The sequence below is a fragment of the Megalops cyprinoides genome, chromosome 18 (genome assembly GCF_013368585.1).
Source record: "Megalops cyprinoides isolate fMegCyp1 chromosome 18, fMegCyp1.pri, whole genome shotgun sequence".
Classification (NCBI taxonomy): domain Eukaryota; kingdom Metazoa; phylum Chordata; class Actinopteri; order Elopiformes; family Megalopidae; genus Megalops; species Megalops cyprinoides.
In genome coordinates this window covers 20,487,339-20,513,692 of record NC_050600.1, presented here as the reverse complement: position 1 = coordinate 20,513,692, position 26,354 = coordinate 20,487,339, and the positions used below count along the sequence as shown (strand labels likewise).

General features: G+C 45.3%; 1 protein-coding gene across 1 annotated transcript in view; it reads left to right on the top strand.

Moving 5' to 3' along the window:
• Positions 1 to 592: 592 nt before the first annotated feature.
• LOC118793481 (FH2 domain-containing protein 1-like) overlaps positions 593 to 26,354 on the top strand; it is a 33,974-nt gene continuing 8,212 nt past the window's right edge. The window contains exons 1-5 of the mRNA XM_036551691.1: positions 593 to 808; positions 18,713 to 19,398; positions 20,516 to 20,577; positions 25,253 to 25,355; positions 26,185 to 26,270. Of these exons, the coding sequence (XP_036407584.1) occupies positions 18,940 to 19,398; positions 20,516 to 20,577; positions 25,253 to 25,355; positions 26,185 to 26,270 (710 nt within the window). The 5' untranslated portion in view covers positions 593 to 808; positions 18,713 to 18,939. The remainder of the gene's footprint in view (positions 809 to 18,712; positions 19,399 to 20,515; positions 20,578 to 25,252; positions 25,356 to 26,184; positions 26,271 to 26,354) is intronic.

The window sequence follows — 26,354 nt, the reverse complement described above, 5'->3', positions numbered from 1 at the left end:
GAGTCCAACTTTGGATCACAGGAGTCTCCACTACTGTTACACCCCTGAGCAAAATACTGAATCTTAATAGTGTAAGCTAGGGCATCTATGAAGCAAATAATGTTACATAACCTATCACCTGTGAAGAGGAGAGCCTGACCTATCAGGTGTCTGCTCATGACAGTGTAACCTGTGGTTTTTCAAAAAGGAAATAAAAAGGTACACTTTGGCGATTTTTTAAAATGAGGACCAGAAACGAGAAAAATCTTGAATTCTGACGTTTGACAACCTGATAATAAATTGTCAGGTAATTGCTGTGACGTCACCAACACCTGCTTTACACAAAGGTAGTCAGTTGATACATTTCGGAGAGCATTCCCCTTTCCTCCAGCTTTTTCAGACTGGCGAAAATCTACATACCGTATCACCAATCACGATATCACGTGATTGTGCATCTGAATTTCATTTGTCCAGATGTGAATTAGATTAGATTAGCCGTGGAAATACGTTTCTCAAGGTATTTGTCCTTTTGGGGCTTTAAAGCTGCTGTGACTTTAAAGAGCATTGTTCACAGAGGATAAATATGCAAGACGCTGTCACCTGTGCTGGTCCCTCCTGGAATCTGCGCAGGCGCGGATGCTCCGCCTGCAGCTGCCAGATCTCCACATTTCCCGCAGGTTTGACAGAGCTGCAGCCACTAGGTGTGTGTCCGCTGGCGGCCGGAGAACAGGGCACCTTCTTCTACATTGAAATGCGCTAAATTCATATCGGTTTGACGCGGAAACATTCGGATTACCTGTTATTTTTGCATACCTTTTTCATATTTATGGTAAGTTACGCTTTTAATGTGGATATCCATTCCGCCGTCCTATTTATGTTCTTGTTTATTGTATAGGCTACTCCTTACTACAGCGCTCGTAAACGGCTCGGTACGACATCATTTGGGTCATCAGTACTAAACGGAGCTGCCTGCTTTGAACTGTGCAGAAATGTGCAGTCTGTGACAGGACAAACCATGCGGTCACAAAAGCGTTAACAGTGCAACCAATAACGTTTGAATTAAATCGTGAATGATACGTTTTCTTGCAGATTTTTTTTTTCGTCTTTGCATTGCACTGTTGAATAAACGAGACCGTGAAGTGCAACGCCGTGGCGTGGGAAAGTAACAAATATGTATACAAACAAACACAATGTAAAAATATTTTACAAAAGGGGTGAGGTGGACAACGTGGTCGCATGCGCTGCTACGACGTAGAGGCTGTTTACCAACGGTAGAAAAAGAGCAAATTGTGTACTTTGAATACAGGCAGAATAATGCAAGTTGTTGACTGGAAGGTACTGCAGCACTGAAGTTCGGTTCCGTTTACTCGGAATGTACTGTGAATAGTTGGTATGGGGACAGCTGGTGGACCCCGTTAACTTATACCGTTATCGTGTACTGTACTGTTAATCTATGCTGTTAAACAGCATCTTTGTTTTTTCCCGTATCTTAATACAGTGGTCCTGCGTTTCCCTGATAAATGCGTTTACTTCTCTTTTCTCGGAACCGTAATTCGGGGACTAGGACAGAACGAACTCTCTAAGGAGAAGACTGTGGCACAATAGCCTTCTCAAGGGGAGTCCGAGAAAGTAATTAAGTGCTTTCGGTCAAGCTGCAATAAACTGGCTTTACTTTTAAGACCCAACCTGTGGCGTCGGAATACCCATTACTCCAGCGACATTGTTCTGTGTTGAAATGAGCGTCGCTTTCCTGTTTTTTAATAAAATAAAGAAGAAACTTAATAACTGGTGTCGTTGCAGAGAACACAAGCAAAAACGTCTTTCTTATGAAAGTTGAGCTCCTGAGAGCGTCTAAGCGACAAAGCCGTGCCGCGTTCAACGGGTTTCAAACGTGTGTATTGGAGTGAATTAGAATGGACACCAAGCGTCACTGAGTGAAACTGAATAGGCTTCTGTGTCTTTAACTGAATGTCACTACGCTCTCATTATTCATTAAATGCAGTCGGTGAATGAACCCAGACCGGTTGTATGAAATATTTGTTTTTTTTATGCAAAGTCACGACAGAGTAGTCAGAACAAGCGCCGTATGCCTATCCCGTTCAGTGGTGGCGCACCTGCTTGGTTGGCTGGACCGCTGTTTCTGTTGGACTCTGCCCTTAAAGTAATGCGGTTGATTGACCTGGTGTAGTCAAGCCCGGTTTGTTTGAAATTTCGGTTCCATTTCTCATGCTGACATGACTTAGATTCAATGCGTTTAAGCGTTTAAGAGCAGAGTTCGGGGAACAGCACCAGGGTCAGGTCAAGGGGGAGGACTGCCCCCCATGTTGCCATGGAAACCAAGACTAACTAGGAAAATGTCTGACTCCCTTCTTACCCCAAAGGCCATTAGAGCCACTTGATTGATTTGTGTGGGAAACCATCCAAAAGATAATGGTAGTAGTTCAATCAAGGAAAATAGGTGTGGTGATACACAAAGCCTCCTACTGTGTAATGTAAGAATGTAATTTGTACAAATTACCCCTGAAAATACTTTAATAAATTATGTTTTCTGCGTAATTGACACCTTTTACATGGTGCTTTGTAATTAATTCAAATGGACCTGTAGTAATCTGTAATTGGAAAACAGTGCTTCAAGTGAATCAGGGAAACAACTTTTGAATTACCCATACGAACCAAAGACAAATATGCCTAAAACATAATGGTTGCAATACTATATATTCAGTCAATGGCATTAGTTAGGAAATGCTGCTTTTTCAGTGCTGACTAGCCAAAGATAGTGTGATAGTGTGACTGTGACAGGAGTGAACAGGTATTGGACTCTATTGCTCTGACATGACACAGAATGGCCCAGTGTCAGGCTTGGGACTGCTTCCATGCTTCCATCGCCATCCTTCTGTTCACCTGGCCTCTTCCAGATCATCTCAGTGAAAACCTAGCAGGTGGCATAGCTGTGCAAGGTGCATGGATACTTTAGCTCCTGTTGCCAGTGTGTGTTCACGTTTGAGGAGCTACACTTGCACCTTCAGATGATCCAAAGTCCTGTTTTCAGCACGGATGCTAGGGCAAGCGGGGAGTTGTTTTTTCCTTGTTTGTTTTCAGGGCGACACAAGTGTCTTGAGGCTGTTAAAATTCTAGGGGGGAAGTGAATCCCCAACTGGTTTTCCACTCACCGGCAAACAGACTGTTTTCACTCCCTCTTTCCACTTCCCACCTGTTTGTCGCTATGGAAACCAAAACTGGCTCCCTCCTCCCCCAGTGCCAAGGGATCTCTGGGTATTAGCCAGGATTACGCGTTTGGTTGGCACTGAAAGAGCGGATTGTTTTTGTTTGTTCAATTATCACACATTTTCCCTTTTCGTCCCGTCATGTGATTAGGCGCGATTCAGCTCTCAGATTAGCTCCACTGGGAGTAATTAGTTGTGACCTCAAGAGACGGGCATTTTAACTGAAATAAAAGCTCAGTGGATGAAAACACTTGTTCAGGTTTGTGTGGTTAGGCCAGCCTACTCAGTTAAAATGCATCTGACTAAACGTTCTTGCTTTATTCGTTGTTCAATCAATGTGTTATATAACAGGATGGCAAGCATGTTTGTGATCATTTATTCAATTCAAAGTATCACTTTTCAGAGTTTTTACAGCCTTCATATAGTTTTAACTTTATATCTGCAGTCATTTATATGTTAATATTTTATTGTACAAATACATTTGTTTGTGACAGACATTTCTGTTGACTGTATGTGAATCTCTTGGTCCTTTGGTCTCTGGAAAGTGAATTACTTTGAATTTAGTTCTGTTTGTTCTGTACTTTCTGCCTCTGAATAAAATGGTAGGAACTCTGCACTAAAATATCAATATCAATGTCTCATGGCTTTTGTTGTCTGCACTGCTGTGTGTTGGAAGCAGACGGGGTAGATAATGTAGCTGTGAAATTTATAATGTCCTTTGTGAATAATAAATTGTCACCCCTTTAAATGTTTCAAGCTTCAGTGTGAGCACTCTGGTGTTGTATTTTGTATTCTGCAGTTGTAATTCATGCTGTTATACTGTGCTGTTTACTGTACAATAAGCTTGTGACAGAGCTCTGTTCTTCTCTGTTCTCAAGTAGGTTACATTTTTCTGAACCCCGTCCCCTTAGAAGGCAGTGGCCTAAAAATGTAGGCTATGAATACAATAGGCTGTGTGTATGTGTGTTACACAAGAAAGCTAAATGTAGATTTAGAATTAGTAGAAATTCTAAGTAGAATTTGGCCTGTATTTGTTTTCAGCCATTTCACATGGCAGTCATTGCAAGCCATCTAACTTAAATTTTGAGGAAACATCAGTATTTTTTGTTGAAACCAACTGCACTCCAGCTAACTTTGTTCCTGTCAGTTTCCTGAATACACTCTGCACCTGGTCGTGCCACGCCAACATGTTAGCAGAGGTATAGCAGACAGAGCGTGAATAACTTCAAAGGCATAAAGTGTGCAATGGTACATTACATAAATAAACTAGTAAAATGTTTGGTGTTTCTATCATCGGATTAAGCGATAAAGATATCAACAGCTCTTTTTGAAATAATGTGTAATAACAATGGGGATATCAACAGCTCTTTTTGAAATAATGCGTAATAACAATGGGATTTTTATTGCAGAAATAAGGGGGGGGGGGGGGGGGTGGATCCTGGGATTTTTAGGATTCTGTGAAATGGATTGAAGCAGGTTATGTAACCACAGAAAGATTTCAAATCAGCCCTGGTTCCTAAAACAAATTATTAAAATGAATGGAAAGCTTATTAATACAGTAAATTGAAGAAACAATAGCAGGTTTTAGATTTTTTGGCAAATTTGTCTTTTGCTTAATGGCCTAGACAACCAATACAGAAAACCAGACAGAGGTGATAAGGTGATTTGTTCCCTTCTCTGACTGGGCAGATTTCATTGCATTAACATACTCATTTAAGCAAAGGCCTCTTTGTTCTACATCTCAGTGGAACAGCTAAACCTGTCACATGATCAATGAAGTGGCTTTTTACCACTTTACAGCCTACAGTTTTTATACTTTGTGTGAGTATGTTACTGGTCTGGTTGTATGGTGCTGTTGATGGTTTTACACCCCTTCATCAGTGTGTGAAATTGACCAAGAATGAGAGGGATATTGGCATAGCTTTATACCCTTGGAGTTGTGCTTCCCTTGTTGTGTGTGTGTGTGTGTGTGTGTGTGTGTGTGTGTGTGTCTGTGTGGGCATTGCTGTAATGAACATAGTAATAAAAAGGATCAGATAGGTTGTCAGATAATATTACCAAAACTAAAGAATTGTCTTAGTGTTAGGCAAGGGATTACACAGAGCAGAAGTGTGAAACAACCTGTGAACATTATCCTCAGTCTGGTCTTCTCATCCTCCTCCTGTCTTGTTTGATTTTGCACCAGAGGTGGTCCTTATACTGTGGATGGTGCTGGTTTGCATTCCATCAGAACCTTCAGTTGTGCAATTAATTCCCACCCCTAACAATTTCTGTTTTGGTTAGTTATATTCCACTTTGGTCAGTAGGAGTGAGCCATGTAATGTAACTAAGAGTTTAAAAACGAAACATTAATATGAATAAAGAAAACGAGCTTATGAAAGTGCATGTGTAAAATAGATTTTAATTCATTTGGTATAATATATTTGCATGTGTTTTTCACATGGCCTTAACAGGTCCCTAAAACACGTCCACCAGGAGCCATTTCCAGTGTTGTTTTGTGTTCACTGTTTTCCAGTTGGGCGGTTTGTACCTGTGGCCCTTTCGTGACAGCTGCGTGTGACAAGGTGCCCCCGGCCTGCATAATGCGGGAGGGTGGCGGCCGTGACATCAGCGGGGAAGTTCCCGTCAGACCCGGCCGGGTCTCGCGGGGTGACTCCCAGCGGGGTGAGCAGCCACCCCTTGAAGGCTCTTTCTTTCTTTTTACCGCTGCTTATTCAAACAAACCGGAAGCGAATCCCAGAGGCACCGCGGTTCCCTTGGCGACTGATGAGTGAGCACTCAGCTCCGGTGTCAGGCCGGATTCGAGGCCGTCCCATACCCTTCACTGTGGGGGATGAATTACGAGATGAATTACCTAACTGACACAGGGCTCCTCAGGCAAACCATTCCAGCTGAAGTTGGTCTTGTTGTATTGTTAGTCCACTGGTGAACTTTCCCTACACATGTTTAGCTCGGGTATTTAACACGGTTCTGTAATAAGATTCAATAAATACTCTTCTTTTTTATGGGAAGCACAATAATATACTTGTGCTGTTTCCAGACTTATTAATTTCTCACATTAATTATTAATACAAACACTAGATTGATTTGATGTATTGCTCATTATTTAATTGATTATTGTAATCCATAATATTCATGTTTGTTTCATGGGTTAGCGGCTAATCGTGGTTGGGGGGAAAAGTTTCAACACAACATGAAAACAGCAGTAAATGAAGGTAATGATGGTACAGTGTATTCTCAAGGTAACAGATGGCACAGTATGCTGCTTATTCATGGAGGGAAATTAACTGAGAGTAACTGGTGTTGTCTTCCTGGACATTCTGAACGGTGTTACTTTGTCATTTATGGTTGACTATGTCATTTACAAACACAATTCCTCTGAATAGTTACTTCATTGCTGAGAACATCTTTGGTGGCATCATGTTGGCGTTGTCTCTGTCTGTAGCAGGATTAGGTATATGTTATTAATTGCTTGCTAGTAAGGTTTTGGCAAGTGACGAAAAATATGGCTAGATACTGGTCAGTGGTAATCACCCCAGTATCTCTGAAGGAACCTGAGACCAAGAGTTCTTGGTTTCATAAGCTGCCAGGTCTGTCGTTTTGTGCAACAGACTTGTGTAAGAGGAATTGGAGCTTATTGAGTAAGAATTGGGATTTAGTGAACTCGAGGCATATGGTCTGGTTCTGAACGAAAGCATTGTGGAGACTGGCAGGATCAAGGACAACACAGGCTGCCATAATCACGCACAGCTTTGTAGGAAATCAGAAAATTGAGGGATCTTATGTGGCAACCGGTGAAATGCACACATTCACAACATGCACCAGAATTCCCTTTAAAGACTGCCATATGAAAAATGAAGGTCCTTTAGTAATGCATACTGTACAAACACTATGACTTGTTGAACCTTGTTTAGACTCCCAGTCAAAAGATTTCCACATCCATTTAGTTATAAAGTTCCGAGAAAAGGATGCAGATGTTTTTCCTTCATGTGAGCGAAATTATTAGCAGTCTGAAATCAGCAGGTGCCATTTGTGATGCTGACGAGCTCCCCGTTCAGGGACACACCGGTCCCCTGTGATGGCACGTCATAGATGGGGGTCAGACCGTGGTGTGACCGCCATGCGGAGGTGGCAGACGGGGGACATTGCTGGGAGAGCAGAGCCTCAGTGATGCGATCACTTCGCACTTGAACGAGTCTTGGCCGTAAAGACGGGGTGGCAATGCAGCAACATGCCTGGCACACGCCATATGGGGTGTCTCTCCTTCCACGCCGTGGAGACCGGAGCTGGCATGTGGTCTATGGATGGACCGTCTGTTTACGGTCTCAACTGGCTCAGCTTAGCTCACATAGCTGTAGCTACTAAGGCCAGTTAGCACATTTTCATAGCAGGGAGATTGGCATATTGATCTGTGCATGTTAGTTAGAAGAGTGTTATACATATATTAGTTCACTTTGGAGGATGCTGAATATTTGGATTAGGAATCGAATTTATCTCGGCTATTCTTGGAAAAGAATATAGGGAATGCTGGTGTCCTTCGGCTTCCTGTTGCCTGGGCTGCTGATTATAATGAAAATAAGTATTTATTTGTTGCGTTGGTTTCATTCCAAAAGGATAGGCCTTTTTCATATGACATTTCAAATGGAACCTTGCCTTGCTCACAGAATTCTGCCATCGCCAGGGGCAAATATGGCCGCACATTGTCATTACTTATTACAGCTTCAGTTCATAGAGCTTCTTGCACCAGAAACGTTCTCGCTTTGTTTGAATTGACAAGTGAACTAAAAAGCATAACAGTGCTGTTTCTAATTGATGAGATCCATTCAAATTCAGACAAAGCTTGAGGCCACACAGCATTGTAATATCTAATTAGGGGAGAGGCAGGTGATAAGCACATTTGAGCAAAGTTTTAGAAAAAAAATTGATTCTTTTAATTATAATAGATTAATGGCTTTTTCAGTCTGTTTTCCAACTAACTTTGAACAATATTACCTGAATAACATTTTACATTAATTTTAGTAACAGCCACACCTTGCAATCATCTTTTTCGTTTTATTTTTTGTTTGCATATGGCTTATGAAGGCAGTCATGTTGGTATTTTGTTAAATGGCAGGGTGCTTTGTGTTTTACAATGGTGGAGACCAATGAGGATTAGTACTGTAAATATTTTAAAGCAGTATTATGCAGCAGCTTGAAGTTCAATCTAAAAAACAAGGAAGTCCTCACCCTACTTCTCTTTGATGTATTCATCTGCACGATTCTGATGAAAATCAGTCTAGATTTTTAGTCAAGAGCTGGATTTTTACTCATTTTTCTCATTCTCTAAAGTGCGAGAGAAGATGAGACAGTACACATGCACTGAATAAGACATTTTTGCTTTTTTTTTGCATGAATGACCTCTGTAACAAGCTTTTTAAAGTAAAATGTATGTATCAGTAGACAACATTATATGTCACAATATGTCAACTACAGCAAATAAGGGCAGGATTCAGTTCTCCTGCTGTAGAACCTTTTCCACACCTTCATACCAAACATTGAACCAATCGCCATTGTGAAATACCAAAGCCAGTATGTTATTTTGTATTTTAGAGCACCGAGAGGCAAGCCTGAATCATTAACCCTTATATGTGTTGGCATTGTAGTTGCAGTATGGCACGTGGTGCAGTGTTTGGCTTCAATGACAAAGATGTCAGAAACCCCAGATGTGGGAGGCCAGTCAGATGTGGGAGGCCTGACTTCCACCCGCTGTTCACTGTGTGGAAGTGTGAGGAATGTTAGTTTGCATAGGTGATTATCTGAGATTTATTTGCGATCTTCCTTGTGTTTTGCTTCCTTGTGTCCACATTTGTATTATGTGTCCCCATCTCAAATCTGTCAGCAGGAAAAGCTCTGTGGATATGTTTAAGTATTATATGTTTGTGTCTCAGGAGTGCAGCTGGCGATGGCATACCTATATATCCCTCATTCGCGTCGTAGGAGAATGAGCTGACCTTTAAACTCTGTTAGCCGTGTCTGTTCAATTGTATCTTTTCAATGAATTCTGCTGTTATTCAAAAGAACAGTGAGTGCTTTGCTTTTGAATCTTTCACAGTGTAACTGTAACTGTCTTATTTTTTCCCACAGAAAATTTGTAATTTATTTTGAACTCCAGTAAGGTAATGGAGTTAAAGAATGACCACAGTGCCCCTCAGCGTGCTCTTCTTTGAGTGTTTTAATGAGCGCATCTGACCTAAAGTTGATTGAAAGTAAACTGTCTGGTTTGGTGCTGTGTGTGAGTGGAAAGCTCCAGCCCGTTGCGCTACGGGGAGGGCCAAGCTCCGCTTAGCTTCGGCCCATTATTTATAGACTCCCTTCAGCAATTAAAATTGCCAAAGCCAATTAGCCGCATTCTCAGCACGGAATTTGGGGAAAAGGGATGTAATGGAATATATCAGGCCAATGCTTTGTTTTTTTTTTTTATTTCATTTATTCAGCTGAATGGTGTAGAGTGTCGCTGGTGGTACAGCGGGAAGCCGGCTGCGAGATGAAGCCGTGCCAGTTTGCAACCGTCGAGCCAGACTGAATAGGAAATGGATATTTCGAGGAGCATTGCCCGGGGGCAGGGGGGGTAATGTGAGAACTGTGGAAGAGCGCGCCCCTCTCTTCAGCGATATTCTGTGACATTTTGCCGTGGTCCCGCGGTGCGTGCCTGCACCGGGAGGGCGTGCCAGGCCTGCTCGCATACGGCCTCATGCCTCGTGCCTCCCGTGCGTGTGCGCACATTCGCTCGCTGGGGGGGCAGGGAGCCATAGAAACAGGACCCTGGGGGGTGCGTGTTTCTCAGGGGGCGTGGCCTGTAAGGACAGACATATGGAGGAGGCAGTTTGTGAGACAGCCTGTTACAATTAAAGAATTAAACCCAGGGAAAGTGTTGAGGCGGACATACCGAGCATTTCAGGGGCCAGCCAGCTGGTGTGTTCCTGGTGAAGTGTTTACGGCTGAACACTTTTCCAGTGTTAAATCTTCAAACTCTTTGAAATAATCTACTCGGCCCTATTTGGATAAATACACTGGATGATAATGCAAAGGAAAAGTATTGAACTGTGTCAGAGAACGGTGGTGGGTTCCCTGTGATGTACAGTGTGCACCCTCTCCCCTCCTGCTGGAAACTGGATGTAGGTCATTCACAACCCTGTCAGCCAGCTGGAGTGGGACATAATTAGGTTAGATCATTTATTAGCACCAGCAAAGGAAAAAGCGCACTGACACTATAGTTTAAAGCCATCTAATGTGACTAATTTCACGTACAGTAGCAGGAATCTGGTTATCCTCATCGCTGATGAAGATTTCATCTCAGATATTTCTGGTGGTTAAACACTCTCCTCTGTCTTGTCTGTTCCAATTACGCATCTAGCACTGAGCTGAGAGCAGTGTTTGAACAGAATATGTGGAATACAATAGAAATGGTGAGAGTAGTCTTTCAGGACATAAATTCCAGTTAAGAATTAAATGCATGTTCTTTTTTGGTCCAAGCAGTATAAGTGACTATTAGCAACCCAGAATCAGCTAGAAACTGGTTGACCAGAGTTGTACCTGTCTGAGGTGCCCTCTTTCATGTACATACACTGAGCAGACGTGCCACGCATCATTTGTGCTGGTGGCTCCAATGAAGGTATAGTATATAGTGTCTCTAATGCAGTAACTCACTCAGTGATGGAGCGTCCATCACTAAGGGTGCTATCCCAGCGTGAGGGCTTCAGCCCTCTCCGTTGCAGCGGTCCTGTTTTGCATATGCGTGCATGATGTCATTGGCAGGCCTCCCATTTCCATACCTTTGTTTACCGAGCGCACTCTGAAGAGCAAGGCCAGGCCCCCAACCAATCAGGGCCCTGACTGACACTGAGGCGGTGGTGGGGATGAAAGGAGCCGTCTCTGTCAGTCAGGTCGGCCACGTCCGTCTTCCCTTTTGTCACGCGCCCCCTCGAACAAGCGGCCATTGTGGCAGCGTGGCGACGGTCGCCGCAGCGATGGTCGACATGCTCCCCAGGGCTCCGGTCACGACAGCGCTAGATTTAGTTCTCATTGTGGAGCCCCCCCACCTCCTCATTCAAGGTGTGTCAGGGCCAGAAATACCATGGGAAACAGCGACTGAGTCAGCAACTGCAAATCCGCAAATAAGGCTGCCTGTTTGAGCTCTCACTGTGCTTTTTGAAAGAAAAGCAGTTTTTACAACACAGCCTTTCCGTTTGTGTAATAATGAGAATTATTTGTTTGCAAACTGGTGCGTTGGCCTCATGTTCAGAGAGTTGGCTGGTACTGCAGCGTTGGCTGAAGGCTCTGGAAACTGTACTCGATGTCTCGCGGCTTAGTAAACATACTGGTATCAACATGTAGGTAAATCTGCCTTGCCGTATGAAAATAGTTCACCAACAGAGGAGGTTTGATGTCTGGTCTTGTAAACGGCATTGGAACACAGGCATGTGTGTGCTGATCCCCCTAATATATGCAAATTCATGGGTCCTGTCTGTAGATCTTCCTTTCAGTCAAGTATCTGACTTTTTTGATGTGGTTTAGGGAAACCCAGCAGACACAGAAAGAATCAGTGCGAGAGTCAGGTGGAGTGGAAGTAGGCTGGAGCAGGAGGGTGTAAGGACACCACTCTGTTACAGAGCAGACATGTGAAGTGTTGCTGTGCAGAAGCTGTGTCAGGCCTGGCTTTCAGCAGCTCTGTGCATGAGGTTATCTTTAGTGTAGTTAAGTAAGACCTGGTATACTATCCTATAGTACTGTGTATGAGGCCATAGTCAGTGTGGTAGAGTCAGACCTGGTTTACCATCCTACAGCTCTGTGTAGGTGGTTATTCTCAGTGTGGTAGTGTCAGACCTGGTATATTATACTGTAGTACTGTATATGAGGTCATTCTCAGTGTGGTAGAGTCAGACCTGGTGTACGATCCTATAGTTCTGTATATGATGTTATTCTCAGCGTGGTAGTGTCAGACCTGGTATATTATACTGTAGTACTGTATATGAGGTTATTCTCTGTGTGGTAGAGTCAGACCTGGTTTACCATCCCACAGCTCTGTGTAGGAGGTTATTCTCAGTTTGGTACAGTGAGAGCTGGTATACCATCCTGCATGTCTGTTCTTCTGTGTGGGCACACTGCACTGTCTCTGTGGGTGGGGTTGGCTCCGTGGGAAGAGTGTCCTTTCCAGATAAAGGCCTGCATTCAACAGATTGTGGACAAGGAAAGGCATATATATTGCTCAACAACATCTGAAATCCAGTATAGGTCTTTCCGAAGAGTGTTAAAAAGGTAGGGTTTCTAACATACCTTCCCAGCTAATGAGCAGCTTTTGCAGGGTGGAAGAAAAACAGTTGCATTCCATTTCAGCCAGTGGTATTCACTACACTAAAGCTGCTGATACCACAGGACATCACCCCAGCGGTGACATCACCCAGCCAGGTGTGATTTCTGTCTGTTCACCTGGTGTTTTCTGCTTTATTGTGGTAGTTAGCAAAGTGTTAGGGAGCAGGGCTTGTCCCCAAAAGGTTGCTGGTTCAATTCCCCACTGGGGCACTGCTACTGTACTCCTGGACAAGGTATTTAACCCAGAACTGCCTCAGTAAATATCCAGCTGTATGCATGGATAACATGTAAAAACTGTAACCTACGTATAAGTTGCCCTGGATAAGAACATCTGCTAAATGACAACAATGCAATGTAATGTGATGTAATGTATTGTAATTGTATTGTGGGAGTGCAGTGCGGCTATCGCTTGTCTCAGTTTGGTTTGAGAGAGGGGTGATCTGCATTATAATGGGCCGCCGGGATACCTGGGAGTCATGTCAGCAGTGTTCCGCTTGCATGGAGTCTAATTAAAAATGGACCATTCAGTTACAAAAGATCACTCCTACAGCTCTGTTCGCTGTGGACATAAATACTGCAAGATGGGAACTGTGCACATGTGAATAAACATGAAATCTTATTCACTCGTTTCATAGAGATGAATGAGATGGGAGGCACTGTGGTTTGGTGGCTCAGTAGGGCTCAGAGCCCAAATGTTGCCAGTCCAATCCCCAGATGGGACACTACTGTTGTACCCTTGGGCAAGGTGCTTAACCCAAAATGCCCCTAATAAATATCCAGTTGTGTAAATGGATAACACTGTCAAAAATAAGCTGTGAATGTTGCTCTGGATAAGAACTAGGGCTGGGACGATATGCTTTTGTCACGATACGATATTATCACGCTACTTTGGTGCCAATTTGATTCGTATTGCTATTCCGATATATTGCGATTCTACAAGTATTGTGATTCGATAGTATTGATTATTGCGATCTTTCTGGCACTATTTTTATTCGTGTCACAGTATTCAGCAGCCCAAGCGTTTAGAAGCGCCCTCTACAGGCCTGGTGGAATTCTCGGCCACTCTGGGCTCACATTTGTCAGTGAAAGCAATACAGCAGTGCAGTGCCACTATTACGCATATGACGTCACAGAAAGTATTCTGGGAAGAAGTATCAATATTTAGTATCGTGCTATAAAAAATCGCGATACATCATGAACCGATTTTTTTTCCCACCCCTAATAAGAACATCTGCTAGACGGCTTTTCTTCTTCATCTTAGTTAAGTAAAAAGGCAAAACAGAGGACAGCAACCAAACAGTACATCGGTACTGTGATTGTGTGAGGAATCTCGCGTTCCTTGTGAACATCAGTGCCGATTGCTGGCTGAGTTTTTAATGTTACATGATGCAGTACGTTATGTAAGATGTTCCTCCGTCCCTCTCCCCACTGTAGCACTGGGTCAGCGCAGGTCTCGGCGCAGCATGAGAATTTCACTTTTCTCTGAGCCTCTCTTGTTGCTGTTTCATCAGAAAATATAGAATCCGTCAGGCTAATCTTTCACAGTGAGGCTAATCCACGATCTTTCAAAGCATTTGATAAGCCTTTATTTCTTTCCAACATCTGAACAAGATCTCATCCTTTAAGCCTCTTAACACCCTTTAGAAATGTAACTCTGTTGCATAATCTTCGAGCTCAGAATGTCATTGTCCTTATCAGTTTCCTTTATCTGCTGTGGGGTAGAGTCTTCTTGCCTAGAGCAAAGCAGACACGTTCAGTTACTGTGATTCGTATCTGCGATGCTTAGGAACCCACCTTTCAGAATATCAGCAGCATACAAACCCTGTGCAGGATGATACAGGGTTGTCAGAGCCGTTTAGCGCGTTTGACAAAGAACGACACCGAGCTCTGGTGACGTCTGTCACGTTTGCGAGGCGTCGTGTCCGTGACGCTGATGGGGCTTGTTGTAAATGTCTGTTTCTGCAGTGAGGTTCGGTTTCACCCTGCGGCTAGTGTCGTTTCTAAAGGAAGAGTCTCAGTAGAGGCCCGGAGTGGGTATGCGTTTCACAGAACTGCATCAACACAATGCTGTCTGACTATGGATAATTTCAGACTGCCAGCTTTTGTTATTTTAGTAAAAAAAACAGTGTCATTTCACCCTGCTTGATAGAGCAGTGTTAATGAGTCACCGTTCCCAATGCAAAGATTCAGTCAAAGATGCAGCAATATTTCTGCTTAGCAGGGCATCATTCTTGTTAGCACTGTTAGATTTCCATGAAACCCAATGACATTTACAACATATAGTGCAGTATAGGATGTTTAATGTGTCAAACTTTTGTTTGTCTGTGTCGTACGTATAACGGGTCAGACTGTGACTGGCACCTCCAAATTGGCACCAGTATATAGCGTCAATCCCTCTTATATTCCAGAATTATCCACAAGTAGCAAAAAAGAAAAGGAGAGAATCGGAGTGAAAAGCAGGGATGTGAAAAACAAGTGGCGGGCGGTGACTCTCCCAGCGGAGAGAACAAAGACGGTCCCTCCGTTCCGCTAACCAGCGGAAAGAGCTTCCCGCGCAAGAAGGAGGAGTGGAACCACTCTAATCCCCCTCTGCGGAGCCCTGTCGGTCCAGGCTGTGAGTGGGGGCTAACGAAACCCCCGTCCCGGCGGGAAGCGGCCGTCCCCGGTTCCGGATTACAGCTCCGCCTGTGATCTCGCTCAGGAAGTGCCCCCAGATAGAGGGGCCTTAATGAGACACTGAGGGAGGGCGTGCCGATCAAACGCACTACACCTGCAGTGTGCCTCCCCAGCACCCTGCCCCTTACACCACATGTGTGTGTGCGCGTGCGTGTGTGTGTGTGTGTGTGTGTGTGTGTGTGTGTGTGTGTGTGTGTGTGTGTGTGTGTGTGTGTGTGTGTGTGTGTGTGTGTGTGTGTGTGTCCATGTGTGTGCATATGTGTTTGTGTGTGTCTGTGTCTGTGTGTCTGTGTCTCTGTGTGTATGTGTGTGGGTGTGTGCCTGTCTGTTTGTGTGTCCATGTGTGTGCATATGTCTTTGTGTGTGTGTGTGTGTGTGTCTGTGTCTTTGTGTATGTGTGTGTGTGTGTGTGTCCATGTGTGTGCATATGTGTTTGTGTGTTTGTGTCTCTGTGTGTATGTGTGTGTGTGTGTGTGTGTGTGTGTGCCTGTCTGTGTGTGTGTACGTGTGTGTGTCTGGGTGGCAGGGCATGGGTCAACACTGGGGTTGTGGGAGTCGGACTGGATTGTAGAACAGTGGGGTGGAGACACACTTGGGTGTCAGAATGGTGAATCCTGGCAGGAAGCTTGTTGCTTCAAGATCAGCGAGAGCGAGTTTGTATCACAGACTGATGTACCTAACACTATTTCCATTTATGGTAGCCTAGTCTGCAGTTTTTACTGCAAAATGACATACCTGCCTCTCATCCCTCATACAGAGTCAGTGAGCCTCCTGTATGAACCATCTCATTAAATATCAGCCGTGCCTCACAGATATACCGTAAATCTGCTGATGGACTCTGGGGGAACTCCGATGTTGCGTCGGAGTGGGTTGCACTGTCCTGATCTGGTTTGGCTCGCTCTCCAGCCATCTGATCTAACAGCCTGATCGTTGGGCTGGTTCTTCAGGAGGGAGGGCAGGTTGTTAGTTTGATTAGCGTTTCAGTTCCTCAAGTTCAACATCTATTAAATAACAGCGGGGAACACCGCGCAGCAACTTCAGAGGCTGCCGTCGTGGGCAGGGCGACTGCGGCACTGTGGACGCCCTCAGCTCACTTCTCTAATTCAGTTCTCTGTCAGCACTTTGCAGAAAAGGGGTTTGTGTAGGCAGGGGCTTTAGACATACATTCATAATGCTTTCATTATACATACATCTATAATGCTTTTATTTCAAATGTTTCCAGCATCAAATATTTGAGTAATTGTGCCTGTTTTCTTTCTCTCATGCATTGTATTAAACTCATGTTCTGTCTGTGTGAGCGGTGACTCACTACAAAGCGGTCTGCCTACACTCCAACTTGCACAACAGAAGATGAATGCCGATGGTTCGTAACTGTGTTTGTCTTCATTTTTCATTAATTACCACTAATTCAGATGCTGATTCAAGTATTTTAATTGATTGGTGAAGTCATGGTGGAATATTCAAATAGTCAAATATTCTATGTCACAACCTTGTTGTACAAAATGATTAATTGTTGGCACAGTCTTGAATTGACACATTTTCACAGGGATTGTTTGATATGAGAGCAACCACAAACAGCGAGGGGGTGTATTTGAAGTAATCTGCGGTACTTATGCAGCAAAGACACCACAGTGCGGAGGCTCAGGCTGCTCAAAGTTGCCTTAAGGAGCTCTTTGCTTTTCGTGATTTGCGTACAATAGCATTGGGGCCACCAAATGCATGTGTGTGTCCTGTGAATTCATAGAAGCACAGCACTGTGTGTGTGTGTGTGTCTGTGTGACTGTGAGCATGTATATTATATGTGTGTATGTGTGAGGATGTGCAAGAGAGTGGCTGTGCGTTTATGAATTCTCTTTTAGGTTTAGGAAACTGAGGCACGTCCTACACACTTGCACCTGCAGTAATGAAGGACAGCATACGGTGAAGAAGGCCGGGGCGGTCTCCGCGCCACGGTGCAGGGGGAAGTGATGGGTCGAGGCAGACCCACTTCCTGTGGATGAATTAGATATGAGATGGGCCTGGCCCACCGCTGTGTTGTCTCAGTGAGTACAACGGCAGCGGGCCGCTCGTGGCTAGAGTGCTGCTAAATAAGTAATGGGCTGTGGGATCGGGTGAGACGGACGGTTACATCAGCCATCCAAGTGTCATGGCAGGGCCCCGTTAGCCGCTGTCTCTCTTTCTTGTTCTTCTTTCTTGGTTTCTCTCTTTCTCACACACACACACTGAGCTCAGTCTAATTCAGTAAGCTTTATCAGCATGACAAATACAGTATATTGCTGCCAAATAAAAGAAACTTTCTTATACAGAATACATACATCCATACATGGATGCATAAATGCTTTCATGAATACTCTAATACTCTGAAATGGACTGAATTACCCTTTCTGTCTCTCCCTCTCTCAGTTCAATTCATTTACTTTTATTGGCATGACAAACACACAGTTCACACAGTTTGTGTTGCCAAAACATGCATCTCCCTCTCTCTGTCTGGCTCTCTGAGTCCAAATCACATGCTCTCCGAGCATGACATACTAAGTATGTACTGCCACGAAGCATAAATAACAAACAATGAAAACGCTCCCTCTTTCTTTCTCTCTCCATCCCTCTGTCCCTTTCACCCTCTCCCTAGGGTGTGACCAGGACTTTAGCCAGATATTTGATCCTTTGTTTGGACAAGAAGGGCTATCATCTGACAAGACAGAAGCAACCATTGGGGCGATCGACTGTTTGCTTTCTGAAAGAGATCCTCTGAATCACCGTATGCAAATCAAGCTTGAAATGAGGCAAAAAAAAAAGACCCACACGCGTTGTTGCGCGTGTGCGCCTTTGGTCAGTTTAAAGGACTCGGTCACAGTCAGTGACTGTGCTCAGTGGTTTCTGTGGCTAGAGTCAGTCCTGAGAGGGGCATAGATTTCTGATGCTTTAAAAAGTCGTGGCTTTGGTCTGTGGTACTTTTCATACGAAAGATTTGTACAGTTGTTTTTGAAGCATATTTTTCTCAATCCTCTGAAAAATGCTGTGCGCATCAAAGATGCCCTGAAGTGATGTATTTCCCTGGGGCTCTGACTTTCAGGTTAAGTTGGTAGACTGTGAAATTGTGATTATATTTATTATATTTAATGCGTGACATAAGGTAATGATTTTGGACATGCAGAGTGAAATGGTGCAGACATTTAGTTGCAATGTCTTGTACACTGTGTGTGTGTGTGTGTGTGGGTGTGTGTGTTATGCACCATGTTATGCTGTGACTGTACAACTGTGAAAACACAGGTTATTGTATAGTAAACCTGCATTAACAATAACTGATCTGGAGTCTGTAATCACTGATCATATCTCATCCACATGTTCTAGCTGTTCCTGGATCTGTTCTTTGATGCCATGCACACGCCCTCCCCCCAGTATGTTCCTCTGCTCTCTCTGTGGACTGCATGCTTGATGAGGCCTCAACAATCTTGTATTGTGTTTTTTTTTTTCCTTTACTGCAGTTCTGCTGTATGTTATCTGACCTCTGACCCCTGACCCCTCACCCATGGAACTCTACAGTGACAACGCTCTCTGCCCAGTGGAATACAAACTCTGAGATGAAGAGGGCGCGGCCCTGCAATCAGCGCCATCCCATTCTAACCCAACACTCAGACACCTGTGTGTTGCTCCGCCCTCTCCTCCTGCCCAAGGCTTTGGTCCCGCCCCCCTGGCCCACGGGGCTGCTGTGATGCATGTTATGAATAGCCTGTCTCTGGCCAATGAGAAACAGAACTGCAGTGGCGAGGGCCGAGTCGCCAACCCCACGCCGATGCCCCCTCTCGTGAGCGCCCCCGTCTCCGGGAATGACCCCGGGGACGGCCCTCCCCCTCCCCCTCCCCCGCCGCCGCCCCCTCCGGCTGTCCCCCCTCCCCCGCCGCCCCCTCCCCCGGGCACGATGAGCCCCGTCTCCGGCCAGCGCAAGAAGAAGCGGGTCCGCAGCTTCTTCTGGAAGACCATCCCAGAGGAGAAGGTGCGGGCCAAGCCCAACATCTGGACGCTGGCCTCGCGGCAGCAGCAGCAGTACCAGATCGACGCGCGCACCATCGAGGAGCTCTTCGGCCAGCAGGAGGAAGCCCGGCACGCGGCCGCCGGCGCCCGCAACCAGCCGGGCGGCCCCCGGGGGTCCCTCAAGGAGACCAAAGAGGAGGTGAGTCGGGACGAAACCGAGGTGTGGGTGAAAGCTGTCCTAGGGTGTCTTTTCAAAGTTTTTTTTTGTGTCCTACCACACACAGCTGAATAGGCTGTCTTGGGGGGTCAAAATATACCACACAAAGGCTCTTTATGCGCTCTTTCACAGTGTCCTTGTGAAAAGGCAGGAGAGGTTTTTCAGTAGAGGCACATCTTCGCTGTGAGACAGGGGAGTGATCAGGTTATGCTCAGGCGACTGGAGCCCAGGAGCTGTCACACTGTGTCTTTCCGAGGGCGATGATGTCACTCCCCAGCGTCCTCTCTCCAGTAAGCGGTCACCCCTGTCACCAGACCGTTCAGGACAAACGGCCAGCTGTCAGACAGACCTGCCAAACAACGAGGCGTGGCGCCGTACCTAAATTCCACCAGCCTCTGCATACTGCTTTAAATGTGGTTAATTGTTTGTGGGTGGTGTACTGTGGTGTACCACAAGCTGGATCGTAGGTAAACGGGATGGCCTATCACATCAAACAGAACAGCAGCACAGACCCTAACTTCTCAAAGCAACAAGAGAAAGTGCCATTGTTTTATACAGCACTTCCTGAATCCTCTCTCCTGGCATGGGGCTGGGATGCTGGAAACAATATTTGCATAATATTTACATACACTTTTTTTCACTCCTTTTTACCTGCTCAGAAATGGAGCTGACTTCAGATCCAATATTAATTGGATCTGCCCGCCTTTGCTTGACAGCAGCAAGCACCTTTAGATAATGTCACTGGTTTCGTGTCAGAGGCCGTCACATGGCCGGCCAGTGCCTGATGACCTGTAGGCGATGCGGTTGCTAAGACGCGGGAAGAAGATGCTGGAGGGTTTCGGGTGGCTCACGGTGTTTGATATTCAGGTTTGCTGTCAGCTGGAGAGCTGAGCGTGACGGTTTTTCAGTTCCCGTTGCCTCTGTTTAGGGGGAACTCCAGCGGCTGAGCTCCAGGCGTACGGCTTTCATTAAGCTGCCATTCTGACAGGTTGGACAGTGGCTGCTGCGTGCACTCCCCTTCAAGAGAACGCAATCACACAGCTCTATTAAAAATGGCCGAGAAGCCCGCTGACACACGCTCCTTCCTCCTCTTTTTCAGATCTGCATCCTGGACGCCAAGAGAGGCATGAATGTGGGAATCCTCCTCAAGCAGTTCAAAAAGTAAGCTTTCCTTATAAGGCGTCTCCCCCTGCGCTAATATGCTAGTGTCTCTTCTCTTCTTCCAAAAAGTGCTTGTGAATAGAAGTGGCACGTGTATCCTTGGAAACCCGATACTGTTGCGTAACAGGATGCGCATGCGGGAGACACAGGCGGGCGGTGTCGGCCGCCGAGTCCAAGGTGGCCCTCGGAATGTCCTCTCACCTGCTCCCTCATCGTCAGGACTGTCCGTAAATGCGGGCAGGGAGAGAGACACGTCCTTGCGCGCCACATGACTCCCGGTGCCCGTGGCCGCCGCACGCGATGCTTCGGGCAGGGGGGGGAGCCCTGGGTGCATTGTGGGATGTGTGACCCAGCCTGCAGCTCCCCCCCCACTCCATCTCTGGTCACAGTCAGCGGGATTTGGCTGTCATGATTTGCCTTCTGAGAAGTTTTTGCCTCCTGAAATTGAAAGGGTCATTTGTCCCAAAGTGTCCTGCTTCCAGACATTAACAACAGCATAAAATGAATAAGGAACAGAGTTCACTGAAGGCAAGGATAAGAGGATTTCATAGCCACGTATAAAGCATGGAACTTACAGTGTGGCATTATTGGTCCTGCGTAGTTAGTGGCCAGTTTATATTATATAGTAAATCAGAGAGCAATAGATCCTTTAGCATGCATATTTGGTTATAGAAGTAATGTTAGTGAACAGCTGGTGAAATTGGAACATTTTTGCTACAATAGCGTAGCTTCAAATTTCTATGATAAATAAATACTTTTGTTTGAGGATGGAAATCTGTGACCCTGATCAAGAGGTCTTAGTTGCAGGCAGGAGCACCAGAATGACCCTCAGAATTTACCCTCATGTCAAAATTGTAGCACAAGGACCGTTTTAGCACAAGGCTTCTGTGAAGACTTTGACCTAAATGTTCTGAGCTTAAGACCAAGACCAAGATAACAGATTAGTAGACCAAGACCAGACCATCACTGATAAGCACTCACTAGCAGTTAGCATTGTAAACAGAGGCTGCGCTAGCTTTAGAGGTAGGCCTCTTTTCCCTCCGCACCACTTGCGTCCATTCCCCATGAAGTGGAACAATTTGATTTTGCTTGCTGCACTGTGCTATCATGCTGATATGTTTTTAAAAGGTATATCCAAAAGATCATCATTAATATTTCAATGCATTTCATGATGAGTTTGATTTTTTTTGAGGTTTTTAACCAAGATTTCCTCTACTGTTGGAGTTTTAATTATTCAGCTGGGGGCCTGTCTGTGTACTTTTACAAGTACAAGTACATCCACTTTTAAAATCAGTGGTACTTTTCAGAGAACAGTACCCTTTAAAACAATAGAATGTGGTTCATGTTTGGCTGGGAATTCTCTGTTTGATTTGTGCTGACAGTGCTGTCACCTTATTAAAGCCTGCCGTTACTATTACTATTACATTACTAGACAAGACACGAGGTGAACGTTTCCGACACTCCGTGAGTTTCTCCTCGATCAGCCAATCCATCTTACTCTCTGCAACTGTACAGTTTCCTCCCTGACAGTAATCACTTTCAGCTGGATACACCCAGAGATTGAATCATTTCTCATGCTGCTTTCAGGAACGCCAAATCAATCTTCACAAACTGTCCATCGATCAGGACTGTAGGGGATTGGAAGCACACTGTAATGTTCTCCCCTCATCATTAGCATTTAATCATTCACTTTAGAAATAGACGGCCAGTAGGAAGCACATGCAGTTATCTAACTGTATTCGATTTATTGAAGTTGGATGCTACCGGCATTGTGGGTTTATCTTCCATGCCAGTGTCCCTTATTTAGATTTTAATATGTGCTAATAAGGAGATTTTGACACACATACAGACCTGAAAAGCTCTTCTTAAAGAGAAAAAAAGCCTCTGTAGTTATTTTAAAAAGCGCTGTGGTTTGTGTGGTCCCTTGTGTGCTAAACCCATGTCCCATTCACTTCCCTGCTGACAGAACAAAGAAATGTGTGGAGGTGACATTCACAGTCATTCACATGGTCATTTCCGGATGATCAAACCACATCATTTTCAGACTTCAGATTTTTGTTTTTTTGTAGACGTCAGTGTTCCCTCAGTCCCTGAAAATCCTTGAAAATGCCATTGTCCTTGCAAGGTCATGGAAAATTGCCCATATGTGAAAAATAAATAATTCACATCTTGTTTTGCAATATTTGAAGTTCCCAAGATTCAGGCAGACAATCCTGCATAATTAACAAACCTGTCCCATCCTCCCACCCCACTCACTGCTTTCTTGTCAGCTGTTCATGTCATCGCTCTGCCGCCCCATCTCTTTTTGTCTATTCCCATAAATGATGTTCAAATGGGGAGGTCAATAAACAACCCCTTTCTTGGGCTTCAACCCAAAGAAGAACCATATACCCTTATTGACAGAAACGCCTCTTATTGTATTAAAATTCATATCCACTTAAGTGAAATATGTTAATCTTTTTTGCTAACTTACTACCTCGATGTCATTAGCTGTTGAGTACAGCAATGTTAGTGTGCAGATACTGAGAGCAGCCTAGACTTCAGACCCACTGCCAAAGTTACCGGTGGCAGTTATTCACTGCCTCAAGCTTCTACAAGTCTGTGTCCATTCAGACGCAGAAGTATTTCCTGCTGGAAATTCACCTTTGATACCTTTGGCAGCCCATTATCAGAGCAGTTTGGCTAGTTCATAAATTAAATGATTCCTGGAAATCTTTACTGAATCCTTATAATGACACTGAAAAGTAACTCTTGGGGGAGTGGGACCCTCTAGACATATCATGATTGTTTGATGAGCGGAATAGAAGTCTGAGGATTCTAACTGTGGTGTCAGTGGTGGTAAACAGGCTTCCACCACACTGTATATGCTATCAACAGCAGTTGGCACGTCTTTTGAAAAAGGGCCAAGTGAATGGTTTATTGTAACAGTTCAAACCACAGAACTGTCATTAGTGCCAAGACTGTGACAGTTTTGCTTTTGATTTCTAGCTGCTCCGTGTAAGGATAACTGATAGCACTCTTCTTTCAATCGTGCTCATGTAATGGACTTTGGCCCTCTTTTTGAAAAGCACCGCATAAGCTTTTGAAAACAAACAGGGAAAGTGTCTGGTCAGATGCGCCAAGATTGCGCTCAGTCAGTGGATCTTAAAGGGGCTGATTTAGAAACACATGGGAATTCCAACCAATCATGTTCCCTGTGTTTTAATTTCTCACTATAGGCCCTTTAAGAATACCTGCAAGTAATACACATGGCCTGGAGGCATGGTCTTTGGCATCATCCGGCCTCATAACCTGAATCTACCTGTGTTTATGGCATGATGAATGACGGGTCTGTGATGAGTATGGCCACATGACTGAGCCCATGTGTAATAACGAATCCTGGTGTTGTGAGGCTTTCCTGTCTGATGGGTCCTGCCGTCCGTGGCGTGCTCTCGACTGCGGTCCTGCATGGACGACCTGTTTTATCACTGCAGCGTCAATGGTCTGAAATGTGCCTTGCGGCTCCCCTTTTTACCCAAAATGCCCTGCGGCTCCTTCACGTGTGATCCTGAGAGAGGTGAGCACCTGTCTGAGCAGCCTGGCAGACGGATTAACCCTGGCCGCTGTGCGCGTCCATCTGATCTGAGGATCTCTAATTGGATTTAGATCATAACTAGGGGACCTATGAATATAATCATCATGTCAAAGCTGCAGTTGTTGCGTAAGAGGTTGAGGATGAGCTAACATGGGTCACATCGCTCCAAAATGCCAGGGGGGGGTGTTTGTATGCAAGGTATGGCCCGTCAGTTCACATGCACAGTGCTTGACACGCCCAGTACTGAGCACTGTACAAGTGTTCAGTTTAGCAAACTTTCTTCCAGAGGTCTCAGAGATTTACATAACATTGCAGGAGTCCAACTCTCTCAACAGTCCGTCCCTCCGCCGGAATGCTGGGCGATGGGGGCTCAACACCACTGTTATTATCAACAACAAGAGCCCAGCCTCACCCCTCTCTGCTCACAATATTATACCTTTCCCTCTCTGCTGTTCAGGATTATATCCACACATCCTTTATAATTTTAGTTATACACACATGTGAATTAATATATTCTTTCAGGTATTAGTATTTTTATGCTAATATTTTGTACATGTTTTTAAGCACTGTCAGTACCTTACAATTTTATGGGTACAAATAAATGAAATGAAAAAGTTTATGATTATCTGTTCTGGGTATATGGTTATAGCAGGACACATGCATGGTACGCCCTGTGTCTGATATACAGTGCTTTGCCTCAGAAAAGGCCAGGCCCTCTTTGTCAGCACACTGCTGTCCTGGGGATCATTCAGAGCAGAGTCTTCCCAGAGTGCCCCTGCCCCCTTCCCCTCCACTGACACACCGAGAGAGGGACAAATCAGTCCCCTCATAGTCCCATTTGTAGAATATGTCCCCTCTGCTCCTTGAAACCGGCTGTGTTGCTGGCTGTCAGCTTTCTGCTGGAAGAGTGGAGGCGTGCATTCTTAGTGTGCAGTGTCAGTAGCGGGCAGGCCTGGCAAATGGCTGCCGATGTTTCTTAATCCACATCGGCCTCGGGTACCAGAATCATACTTCTGTCGTCTGACCTGCATGGGGGGTTTCCACAGTGGCCTGAGGGCACTGCGTTCGTCTACCAACATATTTGTATTCGCTGTCGTCCAGGTCCAACCGGGCCATCATCGATGACATTCACCAGGGCAACAGCACGCCGTTCGGCTCGGAGCCCCTGAAAGAGCTGCTGAAGATGCTGCCCGAGCCGGACGAGGTGAGAGCGGGAGAGGGTTTTTATGGCTGGTCAGATTCTCGCTGAACACATTGTAAGTTACTGTAGGTAATGGTAGGTGCTTCGTAATCTGAGTCCTGAGCCTGAGCCCAGACCTCAGGGCGCTCAGAGCGTATGATTGCTTCTGTGGTGCCACGCCCAACAGAGTACACACCTTGTATGTTTGCATGTGTGTGTCTGTGCATGTGTGTGTGTCTGAGTGGTTTCACATGGGTGCAATTCTGCATATATACAGTATGTGTGTGTGTGTGTGTGTGTGTGTGTGTGTGTGTGTGTGTGTGTGTGTGTGTGTGTGTGTGTGTGTGTGTGTGTGTGTGTGTCTACATTTGCCTGTGTGTGAGTGTGTCTCTTTGTGTCTATGTGTGGGTAAGTGAGTGTGTGTGTGTGCGCACCTGTGCGTGGGTGTGTATGCATGTCTCTGTTTGCTTCTGTGTGGGTGTGTCTGTATGAGTGTGTGAACAGCTGAGTGCTGAAGAGAGAAGGTAAATTAAGGTTAACAATGGTAATCATTCATATGGGTCAAGGCCTGCAAGCTTTTCCCCTGAGTGAGCTGTGGGTGAGACTGTTGGAGATCTAGGGACTTTCTGTGGACGCACTGTGTGTGTGTGTGTGTGTGTGTTTGTATTTGTGTCTGTGTGTCTGTCTGTGTATACATGTCTTTCTACCTGCACATGTTCGTGTGTCCATGTGTGTCTGCCTGTGTGTGTGTGTGTGTGTGTGTGTGTGTGTGTGTCTTTGTGCGCCTGTGTGTGTGTCTGTGTGTGCACGGTGGTGCATGGATGCGTTTTCATCATCACCGTGTGCCCCTCAGGTGAAGAAGCTCCGAGCGTTCCACGGAGACGCCAGCCGCCTTTCCCTGGCCGACTCCTTCATGTACCTCTTAATCCAGGTGCCAAGGTAAGACGCCCGTCTTCGTCTCCCGACAAACTCAGGGTGTTACATGTCTGTGCACACATGGGAACTGACCCAAACATCTGCCCC